Source organism: Mirounga leonina, unplaced genomic scaffold (genome assembly GCF_011800145.1).
Source record: "Mirounga leonina isolate KUSES-001 unplaced genomic scaffold, KU_Mleo_1.0 Mir_376, whole genome shotgun sequence".
NCBI lineage: Eukaryota > Metazoa > Chordata > Mammalia > Carnivora > Phocidae > Mirounga > Mirounga leonina.
Genome location: NW_023270718.1, coordinates 1,766,000 through 1,778,488, shown reverse-complemented (window position 1 = coordinate 1,778,488; position 12,489 = coordinate 1,766,000). Strand labels below are relative to the sequence as shown.

Genomic DNA, 12,489 nt, shown 5'->3' with positions numbered 1-12,489 from the left:
GCACCCTGCCTTTCTCAGAGGGGGCGGCTCCATCCCTAATTCCATCCACTCCGCAGCTCAGAGAAAGCTTTTGCTCCGTTCTGCAGCTTCGATTCCCATTTGGGCTCTGCAAGAGAGACTGAGGATTTTACTCAAGGGAACAGCACCCCACCCTCCAAAGCAGGCACTTAACACCCTCTGGGCCCTGGGCACCTCTCTTTTCCACCCTTGGCCAGCAAGCAGAGTCTCTCTCTGCTCTCATTTCTTTCTCCATGACATCAGACTTCTCCAAGGTCTTGCAAGGGCGGGGGAGGGGAGCATCACCTGCGTCCCCTTCTCCTCTCGTCCCCCAGAGGAAGCTCTGGCCACAGCATGGTGTGATGTGACAGACAGCATTTATTCCAGACTCCAGTGTCCACAGATGACAGGGTGGGGGTGGAGGGGCAGGGGTGGGGATCCAGTGTCAGACTATGCAGTAGGACATCAGGTGGGGCGGGGGACCAGCAATGCAGGCAGGAGGTAAAAATCGCCCTGGCCAACCGACCCCTCAGAGCCTCGGGGCCTCGTCCTGTCCCGGGCCAGGGCCTGGGCTTGGGTCCAGGAGCTATTCTGGGGCCTGGGAGAGTCACATTCCCTGGAGGAAGGTCCCCTCCTTCCCACCCTCCCTCCCTCCCTTCAAGCAGTAGCTGCTGTAGGTCCCTGCCCAGCCCGCAGAGGAAGGAAGGGAAGGGGGGGCCGGAGGGGGAAGAGGGAAGGTGGGGGCAGGCGGAGGCGGTGGAGGCATGTGCGCAGGGCTGGTTATCTGATGCTGATTCTCTGATGTCAGGTCCAGTAGAGTCTCTTGGAGGTCCTCGGGCTCAGCACTGGGAGGAGATGGAGAGGTCAGCCTGGGCCTAGGCCCACAGGGGCTGCCCCACCACACCCCTGCGGCTCCCCCCACCCTCAGGGTGCCAGGGCCCTCACCCACCTCATCTCCGAAGCCCCCACTGCCATGCCTGGTTCCTCCAGAGGCACCTCCCATGAGAAGGCCCGTCTGCTCAGGCCGCTCTGACCCTGAGTGGCTCAGCTGTGGCTCCCCAGGTGGCCTGGGGGGAGGAGGCAGCATGTTGGAGGGGGTCATGCCTGGGGAAGGGACTGAGGAGGGGGTTGTTTGGGGTGAGGATGGACTTGGGGGACAGGCGGGAGTGGGACGGGGATGGGGATGGGGGTGGGGTGGGAGTGGTAATGGCATCTGGGTTAGGGATGGGTGGGTAGGCTGCTGTCGGAGTTGTAGACGGTGACTTAGTTGGGGGTCAGCTCCAGGGATGGGTTTGGGGATGGCTGCGGATTGGAGTGGAGGGTGGCCATGTGATGGGGCCAGAGAGGATAGATGGAGATGGAACTGGAGTAAGGAATGGGAACGAGATGGGGAGGGAGGGGCCCTGGGGCTGGGGATGCAGTTGAGGGAGACACCGGGGTTCAGGGTGAGGTTAGAGGTGGGTTGGGGATTGGCGTTGAGGATGGAGATACGGTTAGGGTTGGAGGGGTTAGAGGACAGATTTGAGGTCGGTTATAAACCGGGTTTGGGGTTGGGGATGAGGATGAGGTTGGGGTTATGGAGGAGACCGGGGCTTCAGATGGGGCTGCAGTGGGGCTTGGGAATGGGTTTGGGGATGGTTATGGGTTGGGTGTTGCTATGGATTATTAGGTCTGAGGTTGGAGACGGGACTGCATTTCATTTGGCGATGGGGCTGGGGCTGGGATGTATTTGGGTTTAGGGTTGAGGATGGGATGCAGTTGCGGTTGGGGTCGGGGCTGGGGACGTATTTGGGTTTGGGGTTGAGGAGAGGATGCGGTTGGGGCTGGTCATGGGCTGGGTTTGGGCTCGAGGTGGGAGGTGAAGTCAGAGGTGAGTGTAGGGATGGGGTGGGGTTACAGAAGTCAATTCCAAGGTTGCAGGCCACTCACGGAGCCCCCTTTTCCCCCTGCTGGCAGCAGCTGGAGCGACCCTTGCGTCTCATGCAGTAGAAGGCAGCGACGACGAGGAGCAGGAGGCCCACGCTGACGGCCACAGCCATGACAGCCACGCCGGCCTGGGCAGTCTGGGGGGCCACTGCAGGGACAGGACGGAGGAGGAGGGGTCAGCTGGCAGGGCTCTGTCGGCCCCACGGCAGCCTCCTCCCACCCCTGCAGCTCCTCACCAGAGCCGAAGTGGAAGACGTGCTGCTTCTTCCCGTGGGTGTTGGAGGCCTCGCAGGAGATACCTTCTCTGCTCAGGGCACTGGTCACCTTCAGGGTCAGGGAGCTGCTCACCCAGCCCTGCCCTCTGAGGGCCGGCTCTGCTGGCTGTGGAGGCTGGGGTTAGCCCCGGCCCCTGGGATCAAGGGCTGGGGCGAGGGCAAAGGTGAAGATGTCCAGTCCCCCAGGAAGTGGAGGGGCACAGTGCTTGGATCAGCGAAGGGGGCAGGGTCCCCCGAGGGGCTTGGGGAGGGGTGCCTGGGTCCCGCAGGGCTCAGGGTGGAGAGGACAGTCTCTTACACTGCCTCCCAGTTGGCTCCAGCTGAGTTTGGGCTCTGGATACCCGCGGGCAGAGCAGACCAGCCTGACTTCTTCTCCTTCTCTCCAGCTGTCCCCTGTCTGGGGCTGAGGCTCTTCTGGGCTTAATTGAGGTGGCCCTGGGGGTGGGGGATGGGGACGAGCAGGAGGTCCATCCTCCATCGGAGAAGGGGAAGGAGGAGGAGAGAAAGAGAAGGAGAGAGGGGAGAGGAATAGCAGACAGAGGGACCAGCCGTTTGTCCTGGCCCCCCCACCCCCACGGTCCCCATCCAAACCTGCCCCAGCCCGAACCTTGGACCAGCAGCTTGAAGCTCTGGGTGCGGCTGAGGAGGGGGACCGTGGGCATGGAGGCCTCGCAGACGTAGGTGCCCGCCGAATCGAAGGTGATGGAGCTCAGCGAGAGGGTGGGGCCGTTCCCCAGGGGGACGAAGTCCTGGCAGGGAGAGAAGGGGGAGGCCAGGCGGCTGTGAGGGCAGGGTCGAAGGTGCGGGGCCGAGGGTTCCAGGGCTGGGGGCTCCTTTCTCCTTCTCACCTTGGTCCAGCGCAGGGCAGGGGTGGGCAGACCTTGCACAGAGCAATTCACGGTTGTGCTGTTGCCCAAGTATAAGGAAAGCTCCTCCCCGGTGCTGAGCTCGAGGGGGTCCAGGTCTGGAGGGGAGGACAGACTGTCACCTTCCCCCGACCCTCACCCATGCGGTTAGGGGCTCTCCAGGGCTGTTGGGGGTGCAGACGTGAATGCATAACCGTAAGCAGAGCCTGTCAGTGCTCCTCCTGGTTCTCCCCACCTCCACGAGCTTGCCACACTCCCATCCAGGCCAAGGCTGGAGCCCAAATCCAACTCCAAAACCTATGGTTAACTCAACCATCTTCCTCCAGAGCAGACATAGGGCCCACAGTTAATGCACGACTGGGGAGGTGTGAGGTGGTCCTTCTCTGACTTACCACCCAAACCCCATCACCCATCTCTTCAGCCAGTTTTTGTCTGCTCTGCCTCCGAAACGGACCCTCCCACTTCTCGCCATCTCTGACCTCCAGGACCAATGGCCTTGACTGCTGCAGCCACCTCCTCACTGGGTCTCCCTGCTGGCCAGGATTCTCCGCCCTTCCAGCCTATCCCCCCACCGAGCAGCCAGATGGATCTTCTCAAAACACACACTGGTCAGCCCTGCCCTCGGCCCCAAACCCTTGGCATAGAGGCCAAATTCCTTGACCAAGCCTACAGGAGCCTGCCTGGTCTGACCTCTGCCTACCTCCTCAACCTCGCTTCTCATCCCCCCAACCTTTGTCCCGAGCTCCAGCTACCCTACTCTCTTGCCGTTTTTCTCCAGTATGCCATGGTTGGGTGCTGCCTCAGGGCCTTTGCACTTGCTGATCCCTTTGCCTGGAAGCTCCTCTTCGGGCTCTTCGTATTTCTGATTCCATGCTTTGGTTTCCTACTCAAATGGCCCCTTCTCAGAGAGGCCCCTCTGACACCCTGCTGTGGACACTCAGCTTTCCCCTCCAGCACTGAAGGATTTATCCCCCCAGCTGTTGAGAAGGATGTCAGCTGTCAGCCCTCAGCTGTCGGCCCTCTCTGGGAACTGCCTCAGCTGCAGAGAGCCCCTCGCTCAAGGTCATGCCCCCTTCCTCGGGCGGCCCGCATGCAATGACTGGTTGATGTGGGGGTAGAAAGGCCCAGTGCCCTCGCCCCAACTGGGGACAATTATGAAGGCCAGCTTTCCAGTGCCGTGCAGGGCCAACTGAGACTTTTGCAGCCCGTCTTCTGCCTCTGCCCAATCCTGCTTCCTTCCCTTCCTCAGCCTTCATAGATGTGGATCCCAAGGCATTTCCCATAAACTTCCTGCCTGCAGATCTCCAAGCCAGAATCTGCTTCCTGGGATGGGATGGAGCCTGTAACATCCTCCGTCTAAAACAGTCCCCACTCACCCAGCCAATCCCTATCCCCTCACTCTGTGTTAGTCTCTGTAGATGCCCCATCACTACTCAAAGCGTCTTGCTCACCATCTACCACCTGTCTCCCCTACTGGGCTGGGAGCTCTGAGAAGGTGGAGACCGGGCTGTCTTGTGCACAGATATCTCCCCGACCCCAGCCACAGGGTCTAGCCCCAGGAAAGGAGGCAGAAGGAGTGCCAAGGAGGAACAGAGCCTTCGCCCAGGGCTCGGGTGCAAGCAGACTAAGGTTTTCTAGAAGACTGGGACCCTGGAGACTGGCTAGACATGGAAAGTACAAAGCAGGGGAGTTGACCTAAAATGAGGAGAGGGGCTTGGCTGGGATGAGGAGAATGCCTGGGTGGGGAGAAGGGTCAGCCAGAGGTGAAGCCAGCCAGGTGGGCCTTGAAGGCCGGGGTGGATCATGTGGGCTTTCTCCTGTGGGGCACTGGGGAGCCATGGGAGGTTTGGAGCTGGGGGCAGGCACGTCTGTGCTTTGGAATGAGCTCTCTGGCTGCCTTGTGTGGGAGACCAGAGGGGGCTGGGGCAGGCACCTGGGGGCGGAGGGGACCATCCGGACCAGGAAGGACCACAGAAATGGAGAGAAAGGGTTGGCGGCGGGGCTGCGGGGGTGAGGGCCAGGAGGCCGCTGGTGCCAGGGCCCCCCTGCCCGCTCTCCTGGGACGCTCACAGGCCACGCGCAGCTCCGCGGTTTTGGAGAGCACCGCGTCCTCAGCAGCGTCGTAGTCCTCGACCCTGCAGCCGTAGGTCCCGCTCTGGCCCCGCTGAACCCCCTCCAGGGTCAAGTTCCCCTCAAGATTTGTTTTCAGCACGTCCTCCTGCTTGTCCTGGGTGACCAGGGATGAGGAACCCGGCTCAGGAGCCGCCCTGGGCCGGCAGGGTCATGCTAGGTGGGGGCCACCCGGGTCAGAGTCAGTCATCTTGTAGGCTGGGGGTCACCAAGTTAGTGTCATACTAGGGTCAGGGCCCCCTCAAGTAATGGGGCAGAGGCCCTTCTAGGCCAGGGGTCCCCCAGGTCAGGTATCACGCTAAGTTAGGACGCTAAGTTAGCTCAGAGGTCCCGTTAGCTCCTGGGTCACCAATCAGGTGCCTTACTAAGCCAGGGGCCACCCAGGTGAAAGGTCAGAAGTTGGTGGAGGCCAATATGTCACAGAGGTCAGGGGCCGGGACTTCCAAAGGAACGATGGGGTGAGTCACCTGAAGGCGGAAAAATATGTATTCCACGCTGGGGTTGCCATCCCCCCGGCAAAACAGCTGGACAGAGTCACCCTCGCGTACCCAGCCCTCGGTGGTGGACGGGCTGCCCACCCAGAAATCCACATTCTCCGTGGGATCTAAGGGAAAGCGCAAGAGGGACGGACAGGTCAGGGCAGACTCATGATCAGGGTCAAGGGTAGGTCGGGTCAAGGGTAAAAGGCAGGGGCTGGGTTAAGGGAAAGAGGTCAGTGCCGCAATCAAGGGGCAGGCTGTGGTTGGTCAAAGGGCAGAGGTCTTATCTTTCACAGCTCAGGTTCACACTTAGTCTGAGATCAGGGACCAGAGGTCAGAGGTTGAGCTGAGAGTACCAGCCAAGGGTCAGTGGTCAATGCAGGTGGCAGGTCAGGGTGAGATTCCAGAACCCAATTCGGTGTGAGAATATGTGGAGCACGTTTAGCGGTGAGACTCCGTGGGGTTCAGGGTGCTGGAGGGGGTCCGATGTCAGGGCAGGCCGCTGGCCGGCTTGGAGGGTCCAAGGTCGGGGAGGTCAGGACCCGCATAGACTCACAGTGCAGGCTGAGGTGGAAGGCGGGGCTGTCCAGGCGGCCGCGCCGGCCCGTGGGCAGCTGGTAGTTCACGGAGCAGTGGAAGCTGGCGTCCTGATCGGCCTTACGGGGCCGCAGGTAGAGGGTGCTGATGAGGGACTGCAGGCCCGAGGCCTCCCGGACGGTGCGGCTGGTCATGTAGCCCTCTGGGAGAGAGGGAGGAGGCGGTCAGCCAGCCTGGGCCGCCACCCAGCTCCATCCCACGGCCAGCTGGGCTCACCTGCGTTCACCTCCATGGGCATCCGGAGCGGCTCCCCGTTGCGATACCACGTGATCTCGGGGACGGGGTTTCCGTTGCGGCTGTTGCAGGTGGCGATCTGAGACAGACACAGGCATGGCCCTGGGCTCTGACCCAGGACTCTGAAGCCTCGGGCCCCTCTTTCCTCGGGACTTCTCCTCGCTCAGATATAGGAGCCTGGGTCCCCCAGCCCTGTCCTCCCCCAGGACGCAGGAGTGCAAACCTCCCAGCCCCCTCCTCCCCCAGGACCCTGGCCAGGTCCCATCCGAGGTACCTCCTGGGCAAAGTCATCCACCACGGACAGGATCCCTTTGTTGGGGAGGACCTCTGTGGCCTCCGGTTTCGCTGTGGGGGAGACGGTACCTTCAGGAGCCCCTTTCCCGGGCTCTCACTTGCCCTCCCCTTCCCGGGTGCCCACAGACACTCACCGAACATGCGGAGCTGCGTGGTGGCCTCGGTGCTCGCCGCGCCCGCCCTCACCACGCACACGTAGTTCTGCTCGTCACCCACCTGGGCCTCGGTCAGCACCAGGCGGCCCCGGGAGTCCAGCTGGTATGGGGGCCTGCGGCCCCGGGAGTCGTGTACCCGGCCCTGGACCTCGGAGCCCTGCAGCTCAGCAGAGGCCAGGTGGTGGCGGACCCCAGAGCGGTCTGCCTGTGGGCGGGGAGGGCCTCAGCGCCGGAGCTGCCTGGCCTGCCCTCCCCCACAGTCCTGCGGGTTCGTCTCTCTCCTCTTGTCACCTCCCTCTGGTCTGGCCCCTGTTCCCGGGGCCCCGTGGGGCTGTCTCCTCTCTCTAGGTCCCTCGTTCTCCATCCTGCTCTGCTCCTGTCTCTCCTCCTCTGTCTCCCTCTCCCGCCCTGTCCCTCGGCCGCTTGTCTCATATTCTTATCTTTCTTTTCCCTTAGTCCTATTCCACCCCCCCCACCGCCACCCCCCCGCCTATATCCTCCTCTGTCTCTGAATATTCTCTCTCAAGAGCCTGCGCTCCGAAGGGGGCATCTTCCTTCTAGTCTCAGCTGCGCCCAGACATCAGGGGACCTTGGAGAGTCCTTCCCCTTGCTTGGCCTTAACTTCCCCACCTGTAAAATGGAAAGGCAGCTGGATGGAGCTCTTCGGTCCTTTGGGCTCTGATGAGGGAATGAATGTGTGCCGCCCTGCAGTGCCCTGACTCCCAGCCCCCTTGGCCACCCTCTGGTCCCCAGCCTGCAGCACTTACCAGGAACCACTCCAGCGCAAAATGGTCGTGGGCCCCCAAGGCAGTGCAGTTCAGGGCGACGGGCTCCCCCTTCATCACCTCCACCAGGGAGGACCCAGACAAGGGCTCCTCAGCCTGGGCACCTGCAGGAGAGCCACTGAGCTCTCTCTGCCTCTGAGCCCCTTCTCCCCCAGGACCCCGGAGTCCTGGCTTCCAGTGCCCTCCTCCCTCAGACCCAGGAATCCAGACCCCTAGCCCCTCCTCCCTCAGACCCTGGAGTCCAGGCCTCCAGCCCCCTCCTCCCTCAGACACAGTCCAGACCCTCAGCCCCTATCCCTCAGCCCCAGGTCCTGCCTCCCTCCATCTCTCATGTCTGCATCTCTGAGCTTGCAAATCCATCAGCATTTCTCTCCATCTCTTCACAGAACTAAGGGCTCCTCCCCCAGGCCACGTGGGGCCCTCTGTCCAATCCTCCTGGGGGTAAAACTGCACCTGTCCTTGTTCTTCCCACTAGACCAGCCACCCCTCAAGGGCAGGGCCAGCACTGGCTCATCCCTTGGCTTCCAGCACCCTGCGCAGAGCCTGGCATGGTGCCAGGGATAGATTTCTCTCCATCTCTGCCTGTGTATCTCTCACTCTGGGTCTCCCATCTCTAGTCCACAGTCTCTGCCTCTCTGTCAGCCTGGCACTCTGTCTCCATATCTCTCAGGCCCTGGGTCTCTTGTCATGAGTCAGGGGGCTAGGGCTGAGCCTGCAGCTGAGGTATGGGTGTGTGGGGGTGGTAAGGGGGGACAGGGCTGGGCAGGTTTCAGGAATGTGGGAGGGACAGGCTGGCCCAGACCTGCCCAGCCTGGTGCCAGAACCCCCTACCCGCCCCCTTGGCCCCTCTGCCTCTTTGATGGAGCAGGGAAGGGGGTAAGGTGCGTCCCCTCTGAATAGGAGAGGGGTGAGGCCCAGGAGCCTGGGTCCTGAGGTGGAAGGGAGCGGGTGGCGGCGGGGGGGGGGGGGGTTGCGGCTGGATTCCCATCCCATGATCCTGGCAGATAGAGCTGTTCCCATTGGGGAAACCATGCTCTCTCACCCTCTGGGCTGGCATCCTGGCATCAGCTCTCACTTCTTAGAACCTCCCTTCCCTTCCCCGCCCAGCTTGACCAGCCCTGCCCCTGGGGACCCACTATTTACCATGTTTGTGCCAGGGGCCTGGATTCCCAGGCACCCACCTCTGTCCCAGGCCTGTCCCAGGGGAGGGGGTGTGGGGCCAGGCTGGTGCCTGGGGGTAGTCTGAGTAACAGACAGGAGGACAGATGGAGAGATCTCTGTGCCCTAATCTCCCCCATCTCTCTGTCCCTCTGTTGCCAGCCCCTCTGGGCCTCCTCCCCTCCCACCACCATGCAGGTGTGTGGATTTATCTGGGGCCCCAGGAAGGGGGGCCCTGTCACTCGGAAACACTCTGTTCCATCATCACTGCCTAGGGCCAGTGCTCCAGCTCGTCCATGAAGGAGGTGGGTTCTTTAGAGTCTGGGCTCTGAATCCAGGTTGGGGGAACCCTCAAGAGCACGTGACTCACTGGGTTCTAGCCACAGCGTCCCTGACCCTCGCAGAACTTGAGAACCCTTTCCAAGGGAAGCCCTGGGGTTTGGGTCTCCTGTGTCCTGGAAGAAAGCCACTCCAGCCACTGGAGGCCTGGACTCCTGGGTCTGAGGGAGCAGGAGTCTCGAGACCCAGACTCCAGGGGCTGAGGGCCCTCACTCCTTGGTCCCGAGTTTGGAGGGGGCTGACTTCTCGGGCGCTGTCTAATCCACTACTGTGGGATGCCCAGCCCCTCTGCCTGGCTGTCCCCAGGTCTCACATTGGGAGGGGTATCCCCCATGCTCCTGTATCCCTCTTCCTTGGGGGGGGGGTGGTCCCAGGTTTGGCTTCCTGGGCTCCATGAAAGCCCCTTCCCCCTTTCCTTCCCGGGGTCCCCGGGGTCCGCCCCCAGTCGCGCCCTGCTCCCCGCCCGAGCCATACCTGGGTGCGCCCCCAGCAGGAGCGCGAGCACCAGCAGCCACGGGGCCCTGCGCGCCCGGGCCCGGCCGTCCCGGGGCTCCATGTTCGCGGCGGCGGTGGCGACTGCCCGGGCTGCAGCTCGGCGGCCCCGGGGGCTGGGAGCGACCAGGCCCCGCCCCTGGCAGCCCCGCCCCGCCCCGCCCTCCAGGCCCCCCTTCGTCCCCCCCCCCAAACCCGGGCGCCCCGCCAGGACCTCCCACTGCCCGGAGTGGACCTCCCAGCGCTGGGCCCGGAGCGGGGCTCCCTCTGGCTCAGGCTGACCAGTGCCCCCGGCGGTGGCCTGACAGACCAGTCTAACCAGTGTCCTGAGCTGGGACCTCAGCGCACGGCCGTGGACCCTCTCCCCCTCATTCTGACTGGGGGCCATTAGGGCATGCACTGGCCTCTCCCAGTGTAACCGGTGGTTCCCGGCATGACCAGTGGCTTGCACTGTCTTCCCCCAGTACAACCAGTGGTGCCCAGCTTGATCAGTGGCCTAGAACAGCTTCTTCCTGTATGCCTTGTGAGGCCCTCCCTTGTAGCCACTGCTCAGGGCTGCTTTCCTGTCTGACCAGTGGCCTGGAACCCATCAGTTCAATCTCTTAAATTTAATGGTCTTCAAACCTCAGTTCAGCCCAGGACTCTGCGATGAGGGTGGGGGGTGGGGAGTGCAGTGGGGTGCTCTTTCCTTGGCTCTCCTCCGTGGAGCCCTCCCTCTCTTCCCCTCATCCCGGGAATCCTAGGAATGCCACCCCCCTTCCTCCCTTCCTCTCCCCTTCACTCCCTCCCAATCTTGGGGGGGATGGGAGGAGAATCAGGCTGGAGGGAGCAGGTGAGTGGGGGAGGGGAGCAGGCCAGGGCACCTGAGGGGAGTGGGGAGGAGCAGAGCCAGGGGTCCGAAGGAAGGGTCACAGGTCAGGTGGCAGGGGGGCCTCACAGATCCCGACTGCTCAAGGCTTCTCACAAGCCAGGTCTGACGGGGACAAAATCCTCTGGGGGTGGGGGAAGGGAGAGATATCACTGGTTATAGGGAATACTAGCCCTGGACACTGGCCAGAATGGGGGTCACTGGTAAGATGGCTTTGCCCATCGGGCACAGAAGGAAGGCTTAGATTATAGGTCAGCTTGGGAGTTATTGGTCAGACTGGTCAAGGGTACTTTATTCATCAGTGATACAGGAAAGCAATTGTTACACTGGGAGAGGAGACCTTTTAGTATTACCCGCACCACCACCTCCTCCAGGATGCCTTCCCTGCTCCCCTGGCTAGGTCAAGCGCCCCCTCTACGCTCCCTCAATCACCTGGGCTCCCCCACCCCAGTCCTGCACATTCTGGGTCATCCTGTCTGGGGATTAATCTGTCCCCCCACTGGACTGTGGGTCCATGAGGGCAGGGCTGGCGCTGTCTCTGTTGGTCACTGCTGTGTCCCCAGCAAAAGGCCAGACACAGAGCAGGTGCTCAGGGAAGGTTTGCAGGGCTCGAGAGTCAGGAGCACGCAGGCTCCCTGGATCATCGCAGGACACATGGTACAAACTCACTCATGGACAAGTACAACTCCAAGGGCTCCCGGGGACAAGCTCACACACTGGGACCCCGTACACCCGTTCCCCAGCTCCTCTGGCTCCCGCTCGTGAACTACTTGCTTGGGCTGGACTCCAGTAGGCACCCTCTCATCAGCTACTCCCACTCCCACCTGCCTCAAGAATCCAACCGGCCAAGGTTCTGGGCAAAGGGGAAGGACCGTCTGGAGTGTGTATGAAGGAGGGAAGGCATAAATACCAGCCACAGTCCCTCGCAGACTTGCAGAAACTAGTACTGTAACGTCATCTGCCCTTGTCCCCTACAATTTATTCCCACAAAACAGCCAGAGGGATCCCGTTAAAATGTGAGTCAACCCACATCACTCTTCTGCTCAGAATCCTTCCAGGGCTCCTCTCAGTAAAAGCTAAAATCCACTCCATGGCTCACGAGGTCCTCGACCCGGTCCTCGTTACTTCCCTGACTCCGTCTTTCTTTCTCTTCCCCCTTGCCAGCTCTGTTCTTGCCACATTGGTCTCTTTGCTTCCTTGCTGTTCCTCCAATGCCAGGCATGTTCTGGCCTCAGGACCTTTGCACTTGCTTTTTGCTGGGACATTCTTCCCCACACAGCTCCTTCCCTTACTTGCTTCAAATCTCTTCTCCAACATCACCGCAACAGTTTCCCTTGGCCATCTTATCTAAAATAGCAATTCCTGCTATCCCAGCCATTCCTATTTCCCTTATTACGTTTCTTCTCTATAACACTTATCGATGCCATGTATTTATTTTTTATTGTTTATCTTGTGTAGAACCTAAGTGCTAAGAGAACGGAAACTTTTTTTTACCACTGTATCTCCAACACCTAGAACAGTGCTTGGTATGACGAGCGGAGTCAAGATCTGTGCAATATATGAATTTTCCGATCCCATCCTTCCTGTGTCATGTGTATACACTTACACATTTTAATTAACAAGCCTTGTTTTTTCCTCTGTGGCAGCCCTGCCTATCTGCGGTTTCCCTTTCCATGGTTTGTTACCTTCGGTCAACAGTGGTCTGGAAGCAGATGATCCTCCTCCTGATGTGTATTTCAGAGGGGCAAGTGTAGCCTGAGGATAGGTCACAATGCTGGTGCCATTCCCCTCATTTCATCTTATCATGTAGGCAATTATTTTCTCACATCATCACAAGAAGGGTGAGTCTAGGGACGCCTGGGTGGCTCAGTCGGTTAAGCGTCTGCCTTCGGCT

At 61.0% G+C, this 12,489-nt stretch overlaps 1 protein-coding gene across 1 annotated transcript; it reads right to left on the bottom strand.

The window, feature by feature from the left end:
* Positions 1–355: 355 nt before the first annotated feature.
* BCAM (basal cell adhesion molecule (Lutheran blood group)) lies at positions 356–9,839 on the bottom strand. Its single transcript, XM_034986718.1, has 15 exons — positions 9,710–9,839; positions 7,721–7,842; positions 6,933–7,158; positions 6,779–6,849; positions 6,487–6,583; positions 6,230–6,412; positions 5,662–5,798; positions 5,135–5,291; positions 3,047–3,162; positions 2,806–2,947; positions 2,497–2,633; positions 2,160–2,304; positions 1,927–2,071; positions 947–1,064; positions 356–842 (listed from the first exon to the last, which is right to left on the bottom strand). Exons 1-15 carry the CDS (start codon positions 9,789–9,791, stop codon positions 837–839), a joined length of 1,884 nt encoding a protein of 627 aa, XP_034842609.1. The 5' UTR covers positions 9,792–9,839; the 3' UTR covers positions 356–836.
* Between the last annotated feature and the right edge of the window lie 2,650 nt (positions 9,840–12,489).

Bases quoted from the DNA above. Each gene is read 5' to 3' on its own strand.
- BCAM (XM_034986718.1), bottom strand. From the start codon at position 9,791: ATGGAGCCCCGGGACGGCCGGGCCCGGGCGCGCAGGGCCCCGTGGCTG. The intron at 6,584-6,778 runs GTACCTCGGATG...TGTCTGTCTCAG, and splicing joins TGGATGACTTTGCCCAGGAG to ATCGCCACCTGCAACAGCCG. The intron at 5,292-5,661 runs GTGACTCACCCC...CTGGTCACCCAG, and splicing joins ACATATTTTTCCGCCTTCAG to GACAAGCAGGAGGACGTGCT.